General features: G+C 41.4%; 3 protein-coding genes across 3 annotated transcripts; 2 read left to right on the top strand and 1 right to left on the bottom strand.

Annotated features, from left to right (window-relative positions):
• Positions 1-315: 315 nt before the first annotated feature.
• Positions 316-3,731, top strand: rft1 (RFT1 homolog). The gene is made up of 10 exons (XM_030420031.1): positions 316-606; positions 729-814; positions 1,169-1,291; positions 1,377-1,668; positions 1,743-1,877; positions 1,999-2,259; positions 2,345-2,489; positions 2,590-2,695; positions 2,852-3,101; positions 3,205-3,731. Exons 1-10 carry the CDS (start codon positions 544-546, stop codon positions 3,367-3,369), a joined length of 1,626 nt encoding a protein of 541 aa, XP_030275891.1. The 5' UTR covers positions 316-543; the 3' UTR covers positions 3,370-3,731.
• A 1,033-nt stretch (positions 3,732-4,764) lies between these two features.
• Positions 4,765-6,237, top strand: mustn1a (musculoskeletal, embryonic nuclear protein 1a). The gene is made up of 3 exons (XM_030420034.1): positions 4,765-5,106; positions 5,216-5,345; positions 5,642-6,237. The coding sequence occupies exons 1-3, from the start codon at positions 5,098-5,100 to the stop codon at positions 5,737-5,739; spliced, it is 237 nt and encodes a 78-aa protein (XP_030275894.1). The 5' UTR covers positions 4,765-5,097; the 3' UTR covers positions 5,740-6,237.
• A 91-nt stretch (positions 6,238-6,328) lies between these two features.
• Positions 6,329-13,656, bottom strand: ruvbl1 (RuvB-like AAA ATPase 1). The gene is made up of 11 exons (XM_030420033.1): positions 13,349-13,656; positions 12,313-12,399; positions 12,067-12,199; positions 11,081-11,232; positions 10,443-10,532; positions 7,843-7,992; positions 7,615-7,678; positions 7,329-7,527; positions 7,135-7,237; positions 6,967-7,058; positions 6,329-6,734 (listed from the first exon to the last, which is right to left on the bottom strand). The coding sequence occupies exons 1-11, from the start codon at positions 13,487-13,489 to the stop codon at positions 6,575-6,577; spliced, it is 1,371 nt and encodes a 456-aa protein (XP_030275893.1). The 5' UTR covers positions 13,490-13,656; the 3' UTR covers positions 6,329-6,574.
• Positions 13,657-13,719: the final 63 nt, after the last annotated feature.

Genomic DNA, 13,719 nt, shown 5'->3' with positions numbered 1-13,719 from the left:
TTAATAGATTTCATCACCTTGCACTGAAATAATAGTTGTTAATATGGACTTTTAGATGTATTCCACAAAAGTATACATTAAAATTGGCTTTTGTCAGAAGAATTAAATTGCTCATGCAGTATGCACACCAATAACATAAACATATTGTCAAGAAGCACTGAGTGATTACACGGAACTAGAAATTCACAATACAAGAGCCATAATAACTGGTCTGTGAGCGAGACACTCAAACAGTAAGATCACACGGTTGGTTACGCCCTCTAGCGAGAGCGCGGTGGATATGTCGTACTCTTACGTCAACGCGTAAAGCGCTTCCGTACGATGTGTACGGAAGTACGGAAGTACGGAAGTGTAACCGGTACTGCTGTTTTACAAATGTAATCTCAAACTTGCTCTTTAGGAATTAGGCGCCTTTGTTATCGGGTTTTCGGCAGCCACAGTGGCGGTTCTTTACAGTATGACTGTATTATGACGTTCCTCTGGAGAAAACAGCTGATAGGTTGTGAAATTAACGGTTGACGAAGATTTCCAGGCAAGTCCAAGATGAGTTCTCAGGACGTACTGAAGAATGCGTCCACTCTGGCATCGTATAATGTGTTGCTACAGGTAGATGAACACACACAGCTGAGCTATAACACCACACCAGCCCCTTTATTTAAAGTTCAGTCAACTCATACTTCCATTTTGGCTGTTTAATGATGAATGTGTTTTACTGGTTTTTATCTCAGGTGATGTTTCGTGTCCTCACCTTCTTGCTGAATGCATTCACACTGCGGTTTGTGTCCAAAGAGCTGATTGGGGTTGTCAATGTCAGGTAAAGACGATTTTTTTCTGTCAGTCTTTATCTTACCAGGAATATTTCCACTAAGTTTTGAGTCCTGGAAAAGACAGCAGCATAACAGATGTTCACATTAAGGAACAAGAAACAACTTAAAACAAAAAACTTTGTAAAATATTTTCCAGGTCAAATAAACAAGAGACTGACTTAATCATATATAATAATATCATTTATAATCTTCCATACTTATTAAAAATCAAGTTTATGGTGTCCAAGATGAATCTGCAAACACTGGTGAACAGTGCAAACAGCCAAGACAAAGCACAATTATTTTACATATTTTACCACACCAGCTCCTGTAACATGTATGTGTGTGTCTATATCATGCAGGCTCACACTGCTGTACTCCACGCTAGTATTTTTGTCCAGAGAAGCTTTCCGGAGAGCCTGCCTGAGTGGGGTATCTGGCACAAACCACAGCTGGAGACAAGTGATCAACCTGCTGTGGCTGACGTGAGTTGGTTCTACAAAGTTATTCAAGTGTCAAGTGTTTAATCTTGTGTACTCAGCTTGGATTTTTGTCTCTCTTAACTCTCAGGTTGCCTCTGGGTGTGTTATGGGCAGCCCTGCTAGCCTGTGTGTGGTTGTGGCTTCTGGAGGTCCCAGACCCCCACACTGTCCCTTACTACAGCCCTGCTGTGGTGTTGTTTGCCTTGTCAGGAGTGCAGGAGCTCCTGGCCGAGCCCCTCTGGGTGCTGGCTCAGGCACACATGTTTGTCCGACTGAAGGTGGTAGCTGAGAGCTTAGCGATGATTGCTAAGTGCAGTGTAACTGTGGTGCTTGTGGTGTTTGCCGGTGAATGGGGCCTTTACATCTTCTCTGCTGCTCATGTAAGTCACTTAGTATTATTTCTGTAATAACTTCCTCAGTATGAAATTATGTTAAAATATTGTTTTTTCTATAGTTGGTTTACACAGGTTTCTTGGTGCTGTGCTATGCTGTTTACTTCATACGTTTCCTGGACTCTAAAGAGGCCGCCAAGGAGAGCTTTCCTCTCTGCCGCGTTCGCGATCTCTTGCCTTGTAGAGCTGATGGAGAGGTAGAAGAGCAAGACTATATTTTGCTTTATTATACAAGATCTATCTACAAAATCCAACTGATCAGTTACAAGAATAACTCACACAAAACAGGACTGATAATCCGCATCTATTGTTTTTCAGCCGCTGGTTGATTGGACTCTGGCGCGGCTCACGTGGAGCTTCTTCAAGCAGTCCTTCCTGAAGCAGATCCTGACAGAGGGGGAGCGCTACGTCATGACCTTCTTGAACGTCCTCAGCTTCGGAGACCAGGGAGTTTATGACATCATCAACAATCTGGGCTCCATGGTGGCCCGCTTCATCTTCCTTCCCATCGAGGAAAGCTTCTACATCTTCTTTGCTAAAGTGCTTGAGCGAGGACGTGATGTTAAAAGTCAGAAACAGGTGAGAGTCTTGGATGTGACCGCAAACACTTGGTCTCTTTTGGATTGTTGCTGGTTTTACTTCATGTTGTCGGTTTTATTTCCAGGAAGATGTTGCCATTGCAGCTGAGGTCCTGGAGTGTTTGCTGAAACTGGTGCTGGTGATCGGTCTGATTATCACGTCTTTTGGCTATGCTTACTCTCACCTAGCTCTGGACATTTATGGTGGCTCGCTACTAAGCAGTGGGGCAGGTAAGTGAACTACAACCTACTGGTCGTATTGGGTGTGTGCGACAAATTCTGCTGTACTTGGTATTTGTAGTCACAGTTCGTATGTTTTTCTTTGTTAAAGGGCCAAATTTGCTGCGATGCTACAGCTGCTATGTTCTCTTGCTCGCTGTGAATGGTGTAACGGAGTGTTTTGTGTTTGCTGCCATGAGCCAAGGGGAGGTCGACAAGTAAGAATGTGGACATTTAAAACAATTATTTTAAAATAATAAGAATATGATAATAATCAATAAATGTAGAACAAGAAATATACACAGACATATACATTTAGTCAATACACACCATATAACCTGTGAGTTAACACTGCACTTGTGTTTTGTCTTCAGGTATAACCTGGTGATGCTGGCTCTGTCTGTGTCTTTCCTCTTCCTGTCCTACATGCTGACGTGGTGGGCCGGTGCTGTGGGCTTCATAATGGCGAACTGCCTCAACATGGGCCTTCGCATCGTGCACAGCCTGTTTTACATACACCACTACTTTAAGTCCAGTCAATGGAAACCTCTGCGAGGCCTGTTGCCCTCTCCTCTTCTGCTGCTGGCACTGGGCGTCAGTGCTGTTGTCACAGCTCTGTCCGAGGTACAAAAGAATCAAGTCTTTTTGTTTTTATTTTATCTCTAAATACTGACCATCACAGCAGTTTAAATCTGTATTTAATCTTGCACTTTATTCTTTGTTTCAGGGTATGTTCTGCTGTGATAGCGGCTGGTTGCTGAGGATGGTCCATATCAGTGTAGGAGCAGCGTGTCTGCTCATTGTGTTTGTTGCTGTTCTTCTCACAGAGACTCGGCTTGTTCACTTTGTGAGGACTCAGCTCCTGCCCCAATACACAAAGAAACACACTTAAATGTTTGAAAATGAAGTGGTTGGACTTGACTGGAGGGAAGCTCCTGTGGTGCGGTTTACCTACTGTGTGAAAGCAATGAGGGAACAGTTTCTTTAAAGAGACCTCACCTGTGTGTGTGTGTGTGTGTGTGTGTGTGTGTGTGTGTGTGTGTGTGTGTGTGTGTGGGCGCGGATGTGTGTGTGTGGGCGCGGATGTGTGTGTGTGTGCGTGGGTGTGTGTGTTTGTCTGTGTCCGTGCGTGTGTGTGTTTGTCTGTGTCCGTGCGTGTGTATGTTCACTGGATCGATGTTACGGTTGGGAAGGAAACCTATTTATATATTTGGTCTTATGATTAATTTGATAATAAAAAATATGAATGTATAAGCTGTGTTTACTCATTCACATTTTTTAATGTATAATATTTTTAAATGAGGGAGTCCAGAGGGTTTTAATGCTATTTAGTAAAAAACTGAACATATATAACATAACATGACTTAAAACTCATTATCTTAAAGCTGTTTATAAACATTACCTTTGACACATTCAAGTTTATTATGATGAGACAATCAAGGTCTTGTGTTGCAGTTTGTTCATGAAATCTGTCTGTCTTATGAGCTAATGCTTATTTTAGGAATTCAATCAATTCATAAAATCTGATCACATAACCTTTGTTTATGACAAAGTAAAGTAGCAGGAATGATATTTGTTTTACAACACAAAGTACAATGGCATACAATGGTTTGTCATTTATATTTTGGATGCTCTAAAATGTTTGTGGATGACTTCAGTGCTGTCGTTGTGTACTGTGTATACACTTGGAGAGCAGACATTCCCAACCTTTTTACATTAAATTCCCAAAACAGAAGCTTAATGGTGGACCACGGTCCAAGAGCATACACACATTGTATTGAATATACATGTATATGCCAAATGTTACAGTGCAGAAGCTCTGGGGCAAATTAGAAAGATACTGGCTATCAAAGGCTGACATAAATTGTTTTCTTTCGTGTTTACACATAATAACAGGTAAAACAACAACAAAAACACTTAACTTTTACCTTCAGTTGATGTGAGTTCAGTCATTATTTGACATGTTGCTTGGAAACATGTCTTTTGTAACTTCCTCTGTACTGATTACCACTGAAATTAGGGTCCCTTAGGGCTGAATAATGATGTAAGTGTGGAAAATGAGCAGGAAGGGGTGGGGACAGCATTCTTTTAAAGCAGGGCAATGCTAACTCGCCTCTCTGCTCCCTCTTGTTAACATATACTTTTGATTTTGAGTCAGACATGGTCTGATTTTTGTTGGGAAGTTTCGAGCCATAAGCCTGACAACTACTTATCTTTTGAGTCATATCTTTTGAACTTTGAGTCCAATTTGTTGTCACAAAGTTTGGGTTTGGCTGCAGGAGGGAGGGAGAGAACACACAGAGAGGCATTTGTCTGATTTTTGCACCTCTCTGGGATTTATTAAAAGAAATGTACCAGCAGAAGTTGTGGCAGTGATCTCAGCATGATCTAATGAGGCAGCAGAGAGGACAGAAGATCATGAGAAAAAACAGATGCAGAGAGACAGAAAAGAGGAGGAGCAGATACACTCATTACGTCATTTATTAGTCTCAAGAACAGATTTATTGTCCACCAGGGGAATCACTGCTAGGCTGTGTATATATGTGAGTGCATGTTGGACTGGACTTAGACGAGAATACGGACAGTCTCCTAGCAGCGTCTCTGCAACTGCTCGACCAGCATGTCTCAGGTAAGACCTCTGTTTATAAAAGAGATGTTCTCATACTGTTGAGAGGACACGGACAGCAAGAAATGACAAATGAGTGTTGTCATATTTCTTCCTTTTTACTGTCCTTCAGCCCGGCCAGGAAGAAGATGAACAAATGCAGCGTCCTGAGGTGACAGAAGAGGACCTGACTGACGCAAAGGACAAACTGGGGACAAGTGGGCCAGCAAAGAGCAAGACACTTCAAGTCATGGAGGAGTGCGGTGAGGACACGTGTGGAAATATGATTTGACACTGGTGTCACACAGTAAACTGAAAGGAAACAGTCTTTTGTTTCTGGATCTTGTTAAGCTGAGCTCACATCTTGGCAGTGAGTTTGTGCGAGGGGAGTTTCTCATCATTTTTCCACTCCATATACAGACAGGAAGGGAGGGGGATGCCAGTCAGAAGAAAAATGAAGTGTGTTTATAACGTTCATATTAGCTCAATATTACATAACCCGTCTTACCGTCTCATTCAACAGTAAAGCATTTTGGTTGTCGTTTCACCTTCTTTGCAGAGAAAGTGGGCAAAGCTGCTCCCTCTGTGTTCAGTAGAGCGAGGTCAGGAGGGGAGACGGTTCTGAACACACGCTCAGCTCAACCAATCCGGAAGTAGCAGTGGACCTCCTGACCAGGAATGAACACCTATTCCATGTTTTGGGTTATAGATCTGTACTTCAATTCATAAAAAGTCTTGTTTCTTTTATTAAAAAGCTTTGTGTTCTTTGGAATCACACTTGTTTTTGCACTTTACTGTTTTGTAATTGCACTATTATAAAGGATAATAATTCACTTAAAACATTAAACAATTTCTATTGAATGGTAAATCCAACTCAACAGGATTTTGTTCATTTTTTACTGTTTAGTAAACCAGCATCAACTCCCAGTGTGTCTCATAATGAACACAAATGCTGCATTTTTTTCAATTAAGTAATTTAGAATTAGAATCTATTCGAACATTCAAAAGAAAAGTCTGAGATAACTTGGATATCAGTATAAAATCCTGATGTGCTCTACACAGTTGTGCTGTGATGTTTTGTCAAAAGGTCAAAATTATGGCAATAAAAGGTAATTTCTTTAAGATCAATAAAAAAACCTCTTGGAACTACACAAATTCTGTCTCATCCATCGTGTTTCATAGCAAGATGAGCCACCAATATAGCATAATAGGCAAGAGTCAATTTGTGTTTTCTCTTTTTTTATTCAAAAAAGTATCTTCATCAACAAAAAGAAGGAATAAAACTTTAAATTTATTAGAACAAAACTACTATAGTAAATGAGGTGGGGGCACTAGAATGAGCCATGGTGTAGAGAGTGTGAAGATGGGAAAATGCAAAGAAACTAAGCATGGAACGAGGGTGGAGAATTAACATGAACCCTGTAACAACTGGCTGAGAACATCAGCCCTGCGAGTCGTAAAAAGAAAAAGTACTACAGTAAAATTACAGTTCTTATTTCATAAACTTGTGATGTTGATCTTGGAGGATTTTTGCGGAGGACTTGGCGTCATAGAACAGCTCGTTGATTTCTTCTACCTGCTCCCTCTCAACGTTCTCTTTTCCCTGAACACGGCCTAGCAGGCTGGCCGGTGTCAGCAGCTGTACAGCGTACCTGAGAGACAAATAAATGTCACTTAGCATAATCACACACACACCTATGCAGTATATTTTAATAGTATTTTTCTACGCAACTCCTGAGTAATATTCAGGCTATGTTACTCATTTTTGGTCAAAGCTTGATCATTGTTGTTCCTTCTACGGAAAAGGCTGGTCTCCAACAGATCCTCAACATAAAGCTTCTCCTTTCTTCAGTCTGTTCAGTGATCCGCAGCGCACATCCTTACCTGAGGGTGGTCTTGGTGCCGATATCCGCCAGGTGTGTAAGAGCGTCTTCGCTGATATTTATCCCCTCGGTCTGAGCGCGGATCTTGATGATCTACAAAACACGAAATCATTAGTGACACGCGTACAGCTGCAGGTACACATCGCACATGTTGATATCTGATTCTCACCTGCTTCATTTCCTGCGTGGTGTACAACATGGTGCGGATTATCATGACTCTGTCCAGCAGGTCCAGAGGAATCCCGTGTGGAGAGCTGATGTCCTCCGTCCCCCTGGTGACAAACAAATGATTGGTGATGCTAGAGATCTTACATCGTAGCATGAGAAATGTGTATTTCTGTTGAATCTTCACAAGTTCCCAACCTGATTAAACAGTTTCCCCTGTTGGAGGCGAAAACGACGATGGGGGCGATGGTGCTCTCGAGTGCTCGGTGGAGGTACGTGAAGCATTCAATGTCAAGCATGTGCACCTCGTCTACAAACAGCACGCCAGGTACGAGCTCTGCTACGCCTTGGTCGATGTAGCGGTTCACCACCTTGTTGATCTCAGCACGCAGCTTATCTAAAACGAGAACAAGAGAAAATGTCATGAATACAGAATAGAAGTCAACTAGTGGAGAAGACAGCTGGTTATCCGTCAGTGCTCTACCTGTGATTTCTGTCTTTTTGGGCTTCATCAGCTGTCCCATCATGGAGAGAATGTCCTGACCTCCCTGAGATCGAATAAAGTAAAATAAGATAGAGCTTTATTGATTCTGGAGGATAAATAGTGAGCAACTCTTTAGAAAATATAGGGGTTGGTGCATCAAACTGGCAGTACATTTTGTAAGATGTAAACAGCTGCACTATTAACAAACAGCAATTGGCAGTAACATACCTGGGGTCTGGCATTTGCAACATCCAGGTCATGCAGTGTGACATCTTGGACTATCTCTTTCTTTTTGTGGACGTCACCTTTGGGCAGCGGCACGTACTCCTCTGCCTCCAGGTCAAACTCTGTAGCAAAAGTGTCACAGCGACCTTGTCTCTGCAAAGACACAGTCGCAGAGGAATGTGTGAGTAATAACGATTTACAAAAATGAACGCCTCACATCGCTCTGGACAACAGTCAAACAAAAGACAGCAGAGGGGAACAGGTGTGTGATTGAAGCCAGTGCCAGACCATCGCAGAGAGGAGGGCATGTGGCTGAGGGATGAAAGAGCCTCAGAGGGCAGCTCGTGATACGGCTGTCAACAGTAACAAATGTGTCGTCCAGCCCTCCTCCTCTGGCCTCCGACTACAGCCGACCTGCGCCCCCTCGGCCCACCTGCACCGATTAAAGGAGCCGTCATCGCGGCCTGTCAACGCAGGCCACAAGCCCCTGCTGCTGGAAAAGAGGCATTGTGGGAGAGGGAGAGATGGAGAGATAAAGGGAGCATGAAGAGTTGCAGGAATGAGAGAGGCTCATTCCAGAGTACAGTAGAAATGCAGCGGAGCTTTCATGCAGAGCTGAAGGAGATGAAAGAACGCTACCATGAAGGACCGGAGAGGACATGCGGGGCAGAAAACACTAAACTTCTTTTTAACAAAACATTTACCTTTTTTATTTGAAATATTTCAGTTAAAACAATTTGGTGAATTAAACGCTTATTTTTCTACCACAATTTGTAACACAAGAAGCATCAGAACCTTACATAGTAACACAGTAAAATGATGTAGGTATATCAGCAGAATTCACTAAAATAATCAATAGTAAATCAAAAGTTGAGCTGTTTTTAACTAATTGGTACACTGTTGGGTAGTTAAATCCTACCTACAGTTGTATATCATACTTGATAACATCATCAAGGATGTTAGGATTTGTGAGGATGCCAGCTAATCTGGGGTTATAAATATTTTAGCTGAAGAAATAGGATAATTTTCTCAAACCATAAAGGAATACCTTCATCCTTCACTTCATCACAAAAATTCTAAATTTGGAAATACATGGTTTTCACAGTACAGGATGGATATGACAAATTGTAATTTGAAAAGTGCCTTGCAACTAAAGCGGGCATGCAAATGTAGTGAAGAAAGCAGTACAATATCTACCCTTGATGTAGTGATATAAAAGAATAAAGCTGCATAGAATGGACATACTCAAGAAAAGAAAAAGTACACTGAATGTGTACCAGTGCTGCATTCTGTTATTCCTTTAAGCACTTCTTGGCAAACTAGCTGACTATGTCTCATGTCTTCTTGGCTATAAATCATGATCATACTGCACATTGTGTCAAGACTCTAGGATCACCATGTTAGTCCTGAGATTGTGAAAATGGCTTTAAAGTACAAAGCGTCATACAAATGGAACAACCTGCACAAACTTTTGAAATTAGATTATTCCTTTAAATCAATTTAAATAAAGAATTTCTTAATAAATATTGAGCAGTGTGAATGGAGGCGTTTTATTTGATTTGATCAAACCTCCGACACGGTTGTGGTGGGCCTGATCACTAACAACGACGAACGGGCCAACCTACAGGAGGTGTCAGACCTGACAACGTGGTGCAAGGATAACAGCCTACTGCTAAATGGAGAGAAGACCAAGGAGATGGTGGTGGATTTCTGCCCACAACGTTGCAGGACCTACAACCCTCTCTTGATAGACGGGACACCAGTGGAGAGAGTGAGCAGTTTTAAATACCTTGGAGTGCACATTTCCGAGGATTTATCATGGACTGTACACATGGACACTGTGGTTAAAAAGGCAAGACAGTGCCTTTATCAGCTCAGCAGATTCAAGGTCTCCCAACACATCCTGATTTCCTTCTACTCTGCTGCTGTACAGTGTATACTGACTGGAGCCATATCTGTCTGGTACGGTAACAGCTCCTGTGGGGACCGACGAGCCCTGCAGAGGGTGGTGAGGACTGCTGAGCGGACCATGGGTACCACACTTCCTCCTCTGCATGACTTATACACCACACGCTGTACCAACAGAGCTAGAGGGATTATCAAGGATCCCCATCATCCCTGCACCAAACTGTTTGTGACTGTCATAAAACATGCACAGAGAGGATGAGGAACAGTTTTTTCCCTGCGGCAATCAGAGCCCTGAACTCTGCACTCTGAACAAAAAATGTTTTTATTGTATTGTATTCTATTGTTTTTATTATATTCTATTGTGTTTTACTTGCACTGCATTATATTTTTATTTTTTACTTAAATTGAGCACAGAAGTACAGTACATGTCACAAAAACATTTCACTGCGCATCCTGTATGAGTATGTGACAAATAAAACCTTTGAATCTTGAATCAAATGATTTATATGTATAATCATTATAATATTATGATCATATTGTTTTATTATGTGTTGTTATCAGGGTGTCATTGCAGAGGAACTTCAATGGGCATCCCAGTTTAAATAAAGGAAAAAAGTACAGCACTTAAGTTAATGAACTTAGTCACATTCTGATAATATGAGGATGATAAACACATGAATGCAATGTAGTGATACCTTGACAGCTCCACTGTTGGCTTCAATGTAGATGACATCTCCCACTTCAACACGCTCTTTCTGAAGACTCTCATAAATACTGGGGTCGAGCTAAGGAAACAAGAAAAGACGCTTAAAGTAAAACACAGGTTCTAACCTCGTTCATCAGTGGTATTACAGCACATTACACGTTAGTTCTGAACGTTAAGTTAATCTTCAAAAGAAGCACTGAATCGCTTTATTAGGACAGTCTAAACAAAAACATACTGAAAGGACTGTTTATACATGCATTAAAGCTCAGTGCTTTACATGCAGCAGTAGGACAAGTTTAAATGATATATATATATATATATATATATATATATATATATATATATATATAGATATAGATATAGATAGATATAGATAGATATAGATATATATAGATATATAGATATACATCTATATATCTATAGATATAGATCTACAGATCTACAGATCTATATATCTATAGCTAGATATAGATATATATCTATCTATCTATATCTATCTATATCTATATATCTCTATCTCTCTATCTATATCTATAGATATATAGATATAGATATATATCGATAGATACAGATAGATATAGATATAGATATAGATATAGATATTATAAAAAAGATTCTCAGGCTGACCTTGAGCTGCTTCGTGCCTTTGCCGGTCTTCAGGCCAATGATGACGTGGCTGATGGTTTTTCCGTAGCCGCCCATGGGATTCTCCGTCTCACAGGGGGTCAGCTCAGTCACCTCTCCTTCATACACCTCTTTTGTTTCTTTGATGCGCAGTCCTGAAGGTGGGCGACATCACAGTACAGAGTGAGGACTCAATCAGGCCTTTATATTCCTGTATCAACTAAGCCGCCACATCCTTCAGTCTACAGAATGGTGCATATTATTACAGAGACCGAACGTGTGTGCGTGTGCCCATGAAATGTCGGGGCATCATCTCATGTAACATGATCACACTCTTGTCCCTCTTTCATGTGGCCTGTGGCACTGAGTAGGAGCAGCACGCAGGTGGCTGATCCATGGTGGTGAGGGTCAGAAAGCAGTGCTTAAAGCAGGGACTGTCTGTCACAGTGCTCTTATCGACAGAGTGATGACAACTTCAAAATGAAACCCCCTTCACTCCCCCCGTGGATCCTGTTCTAGGGGAGGGGCAAATGGGCTGACGACCACCTCTCCCTCTACCTAAGCTCCGATTTCCTTCCCTGCGACAGGTACCATCAGCAGCCCCTTCCCCCTCTCCGGCCTTCCTTCCTTCTCAACATCATTCTCATAAATCCTCTGTCAAGTGTTGCATTTCAGCTCATGAGAACAATGTGAGCCGGACAACTTGTTCTTCCTGCCTTACTGAGGCACTGTGTTGAACTTTTAAGATCTTTTTGGCACCATGTGATGATCAAAGTAGAGTACGACTACAGTTTTGGTTTTGAGTTTTGAAACAGCTTTCTCCCTCTCTTATGTTGCCCTAACCAAAAGCAATACATTAAAATGGAATTTTTTTTAATGTTTTTTAATCAACTGACCTCTAACAGCCTATCAAAAACAACAACAACCTCAGTAACATTGACTTGTTTTGATGGATGGTAGGAAATAAATTATATTTAAGCGACACTCACCGATGGCCCTCCTGAAATTCTCCATCAGGACTTCTGTTTTTTTGATCTCAGATGAGTAGACCTCACTGCCAACCATCGGGCAGAAAGGGACCTTATTCCCCAACTCCTGTGCTACAGCCAAGGCGAGGGCAGTCTGAAGGAGGGAAAGCAGAAAAGGAAGCTAAATGTCACAATCTGCAGCAACGAAAGAAGCTTGATTCAATGAAGCTTTACTGCTGTCTTTCATCATCAACACAGCACACTTACCTTCCCTGTACCTGGTGGCCCTGCCAATAATACTGCTCTTCCTGCCATTTTCTTTGAACGGATCAGCTCAACAATGATGCCACAAGCCTGGAGAGTGAAAAAAGTTCAGCGCTATACATTGACTTCAACGCAGGTGTGTGTTGGATTACTGTCGAGACAAAATGCTATCTCTGTGACTTCCAAATATGGATGCAGTGATTATTTTTATTGTAGCTAGTTTTCTGGATTGATTGTTTGGTCTATAAAATGTCAGAGAACATAGAAAGGTGCCCATCTGCATTTTCCAAAACTGAAGACATTGTCCCCAACTCAAAGATATAAAGTTTACATTCATTTAGAGTACAGAAAAGGTTGACATTGAAGAATTTGTAATCATCAATTTGTACTTTTCCCCCTAAAAATGACTAAAATGTATTAATCGATTGTCAAAATAGTCTGTAATTTATTTACTAGTTTAAAATAATTAATCAATTTGTAGCAGCTCTACCTACAAACCTTCAGTTGTCTCCTCAGCCTGGAAATCAGATTAGCAAAGCTATGTTTATATCTGCTGGCAATTTCAATGCTGAGCCCTTATTACTGAAAGGTTAACTTTAAATCTGAACTGATTTTATAATAATGCTGGTCCTCCACTTGACAGGGAAAATATCTTCATATTTCAATAAAATCACTGTGGGTGCTGTTAGTGTCTATACAGCAGATCCATTTGCTTCTACATTAAAAAATATATCAATTATCTTTACCGATGGGCGGCGGAGAAGACAAGTTAAAACTAACAAATCAAACTTTTAGAATGGCATATTAAAAAAAGAGACATTATAAATTAATATAACTTCTATTTAGGGTGGACTTTCCCTTTTTTCTGACTGCCCATGAAACAGCGACACCACAGTGCTAACGCAACTCAGCTAGCTTGCTGGTGCACTTTAGCGCCAGCAGTGAGGGAAAATCATCCTTACAGTAATCCCTCAACTCTTGAGGTCATTCCTACACCTAATACAAGTATAACGTAGGTGCAGTGAAACATTAATATTACCTCTCTTGCAGCCTCCTGGCCGACGAGACCACATGCCGACTGTTTAGCATTCCCGGCCTCATCTAGCCCGAGTCCTTTGACATGACTGTGAGAGGCGATCCGCTGAGTTTTTGTGGTGCTTTTTACCTCCTCGATCTTCATAGTAACTGTTAATTTGCAAATATGGGATGTAAAAACTTCAAGGCAGGTTTATGGTGAAGAAAAAGCCTCCTGTGCCCCAGATTATTTCTCACCGCCACAATCGGCGCGGAAACTCAAAACACAGGGAAATCGGTTTCCATGTGGGTAACTAGGGAAAATCAGCGGAAGTGATACCTTGAAGTACCGCCCATTTTGGCTTTCTAGAAAAACTATTGGACCGTGTTGATTCA

The sequence above is a fragment of the Sparus aurata genome, chromosome 6 (assembly GCF_900880675.1).
Source record: "Sparus aurata chromosome 6, fSpaAur1.1, whole genome shotgun sequence".
Lineage (NCBI taxonomy): Eukaryota > Metazoa > Chordata > Actinopteri > Spariformes > Sparidae > Sparus > Sparus aurata.
The sequence above is the reverse complement of the archived record's forward strand: the minus strand, read 5'-3'. Positions and strand labels throughout refer to the sequence as shown.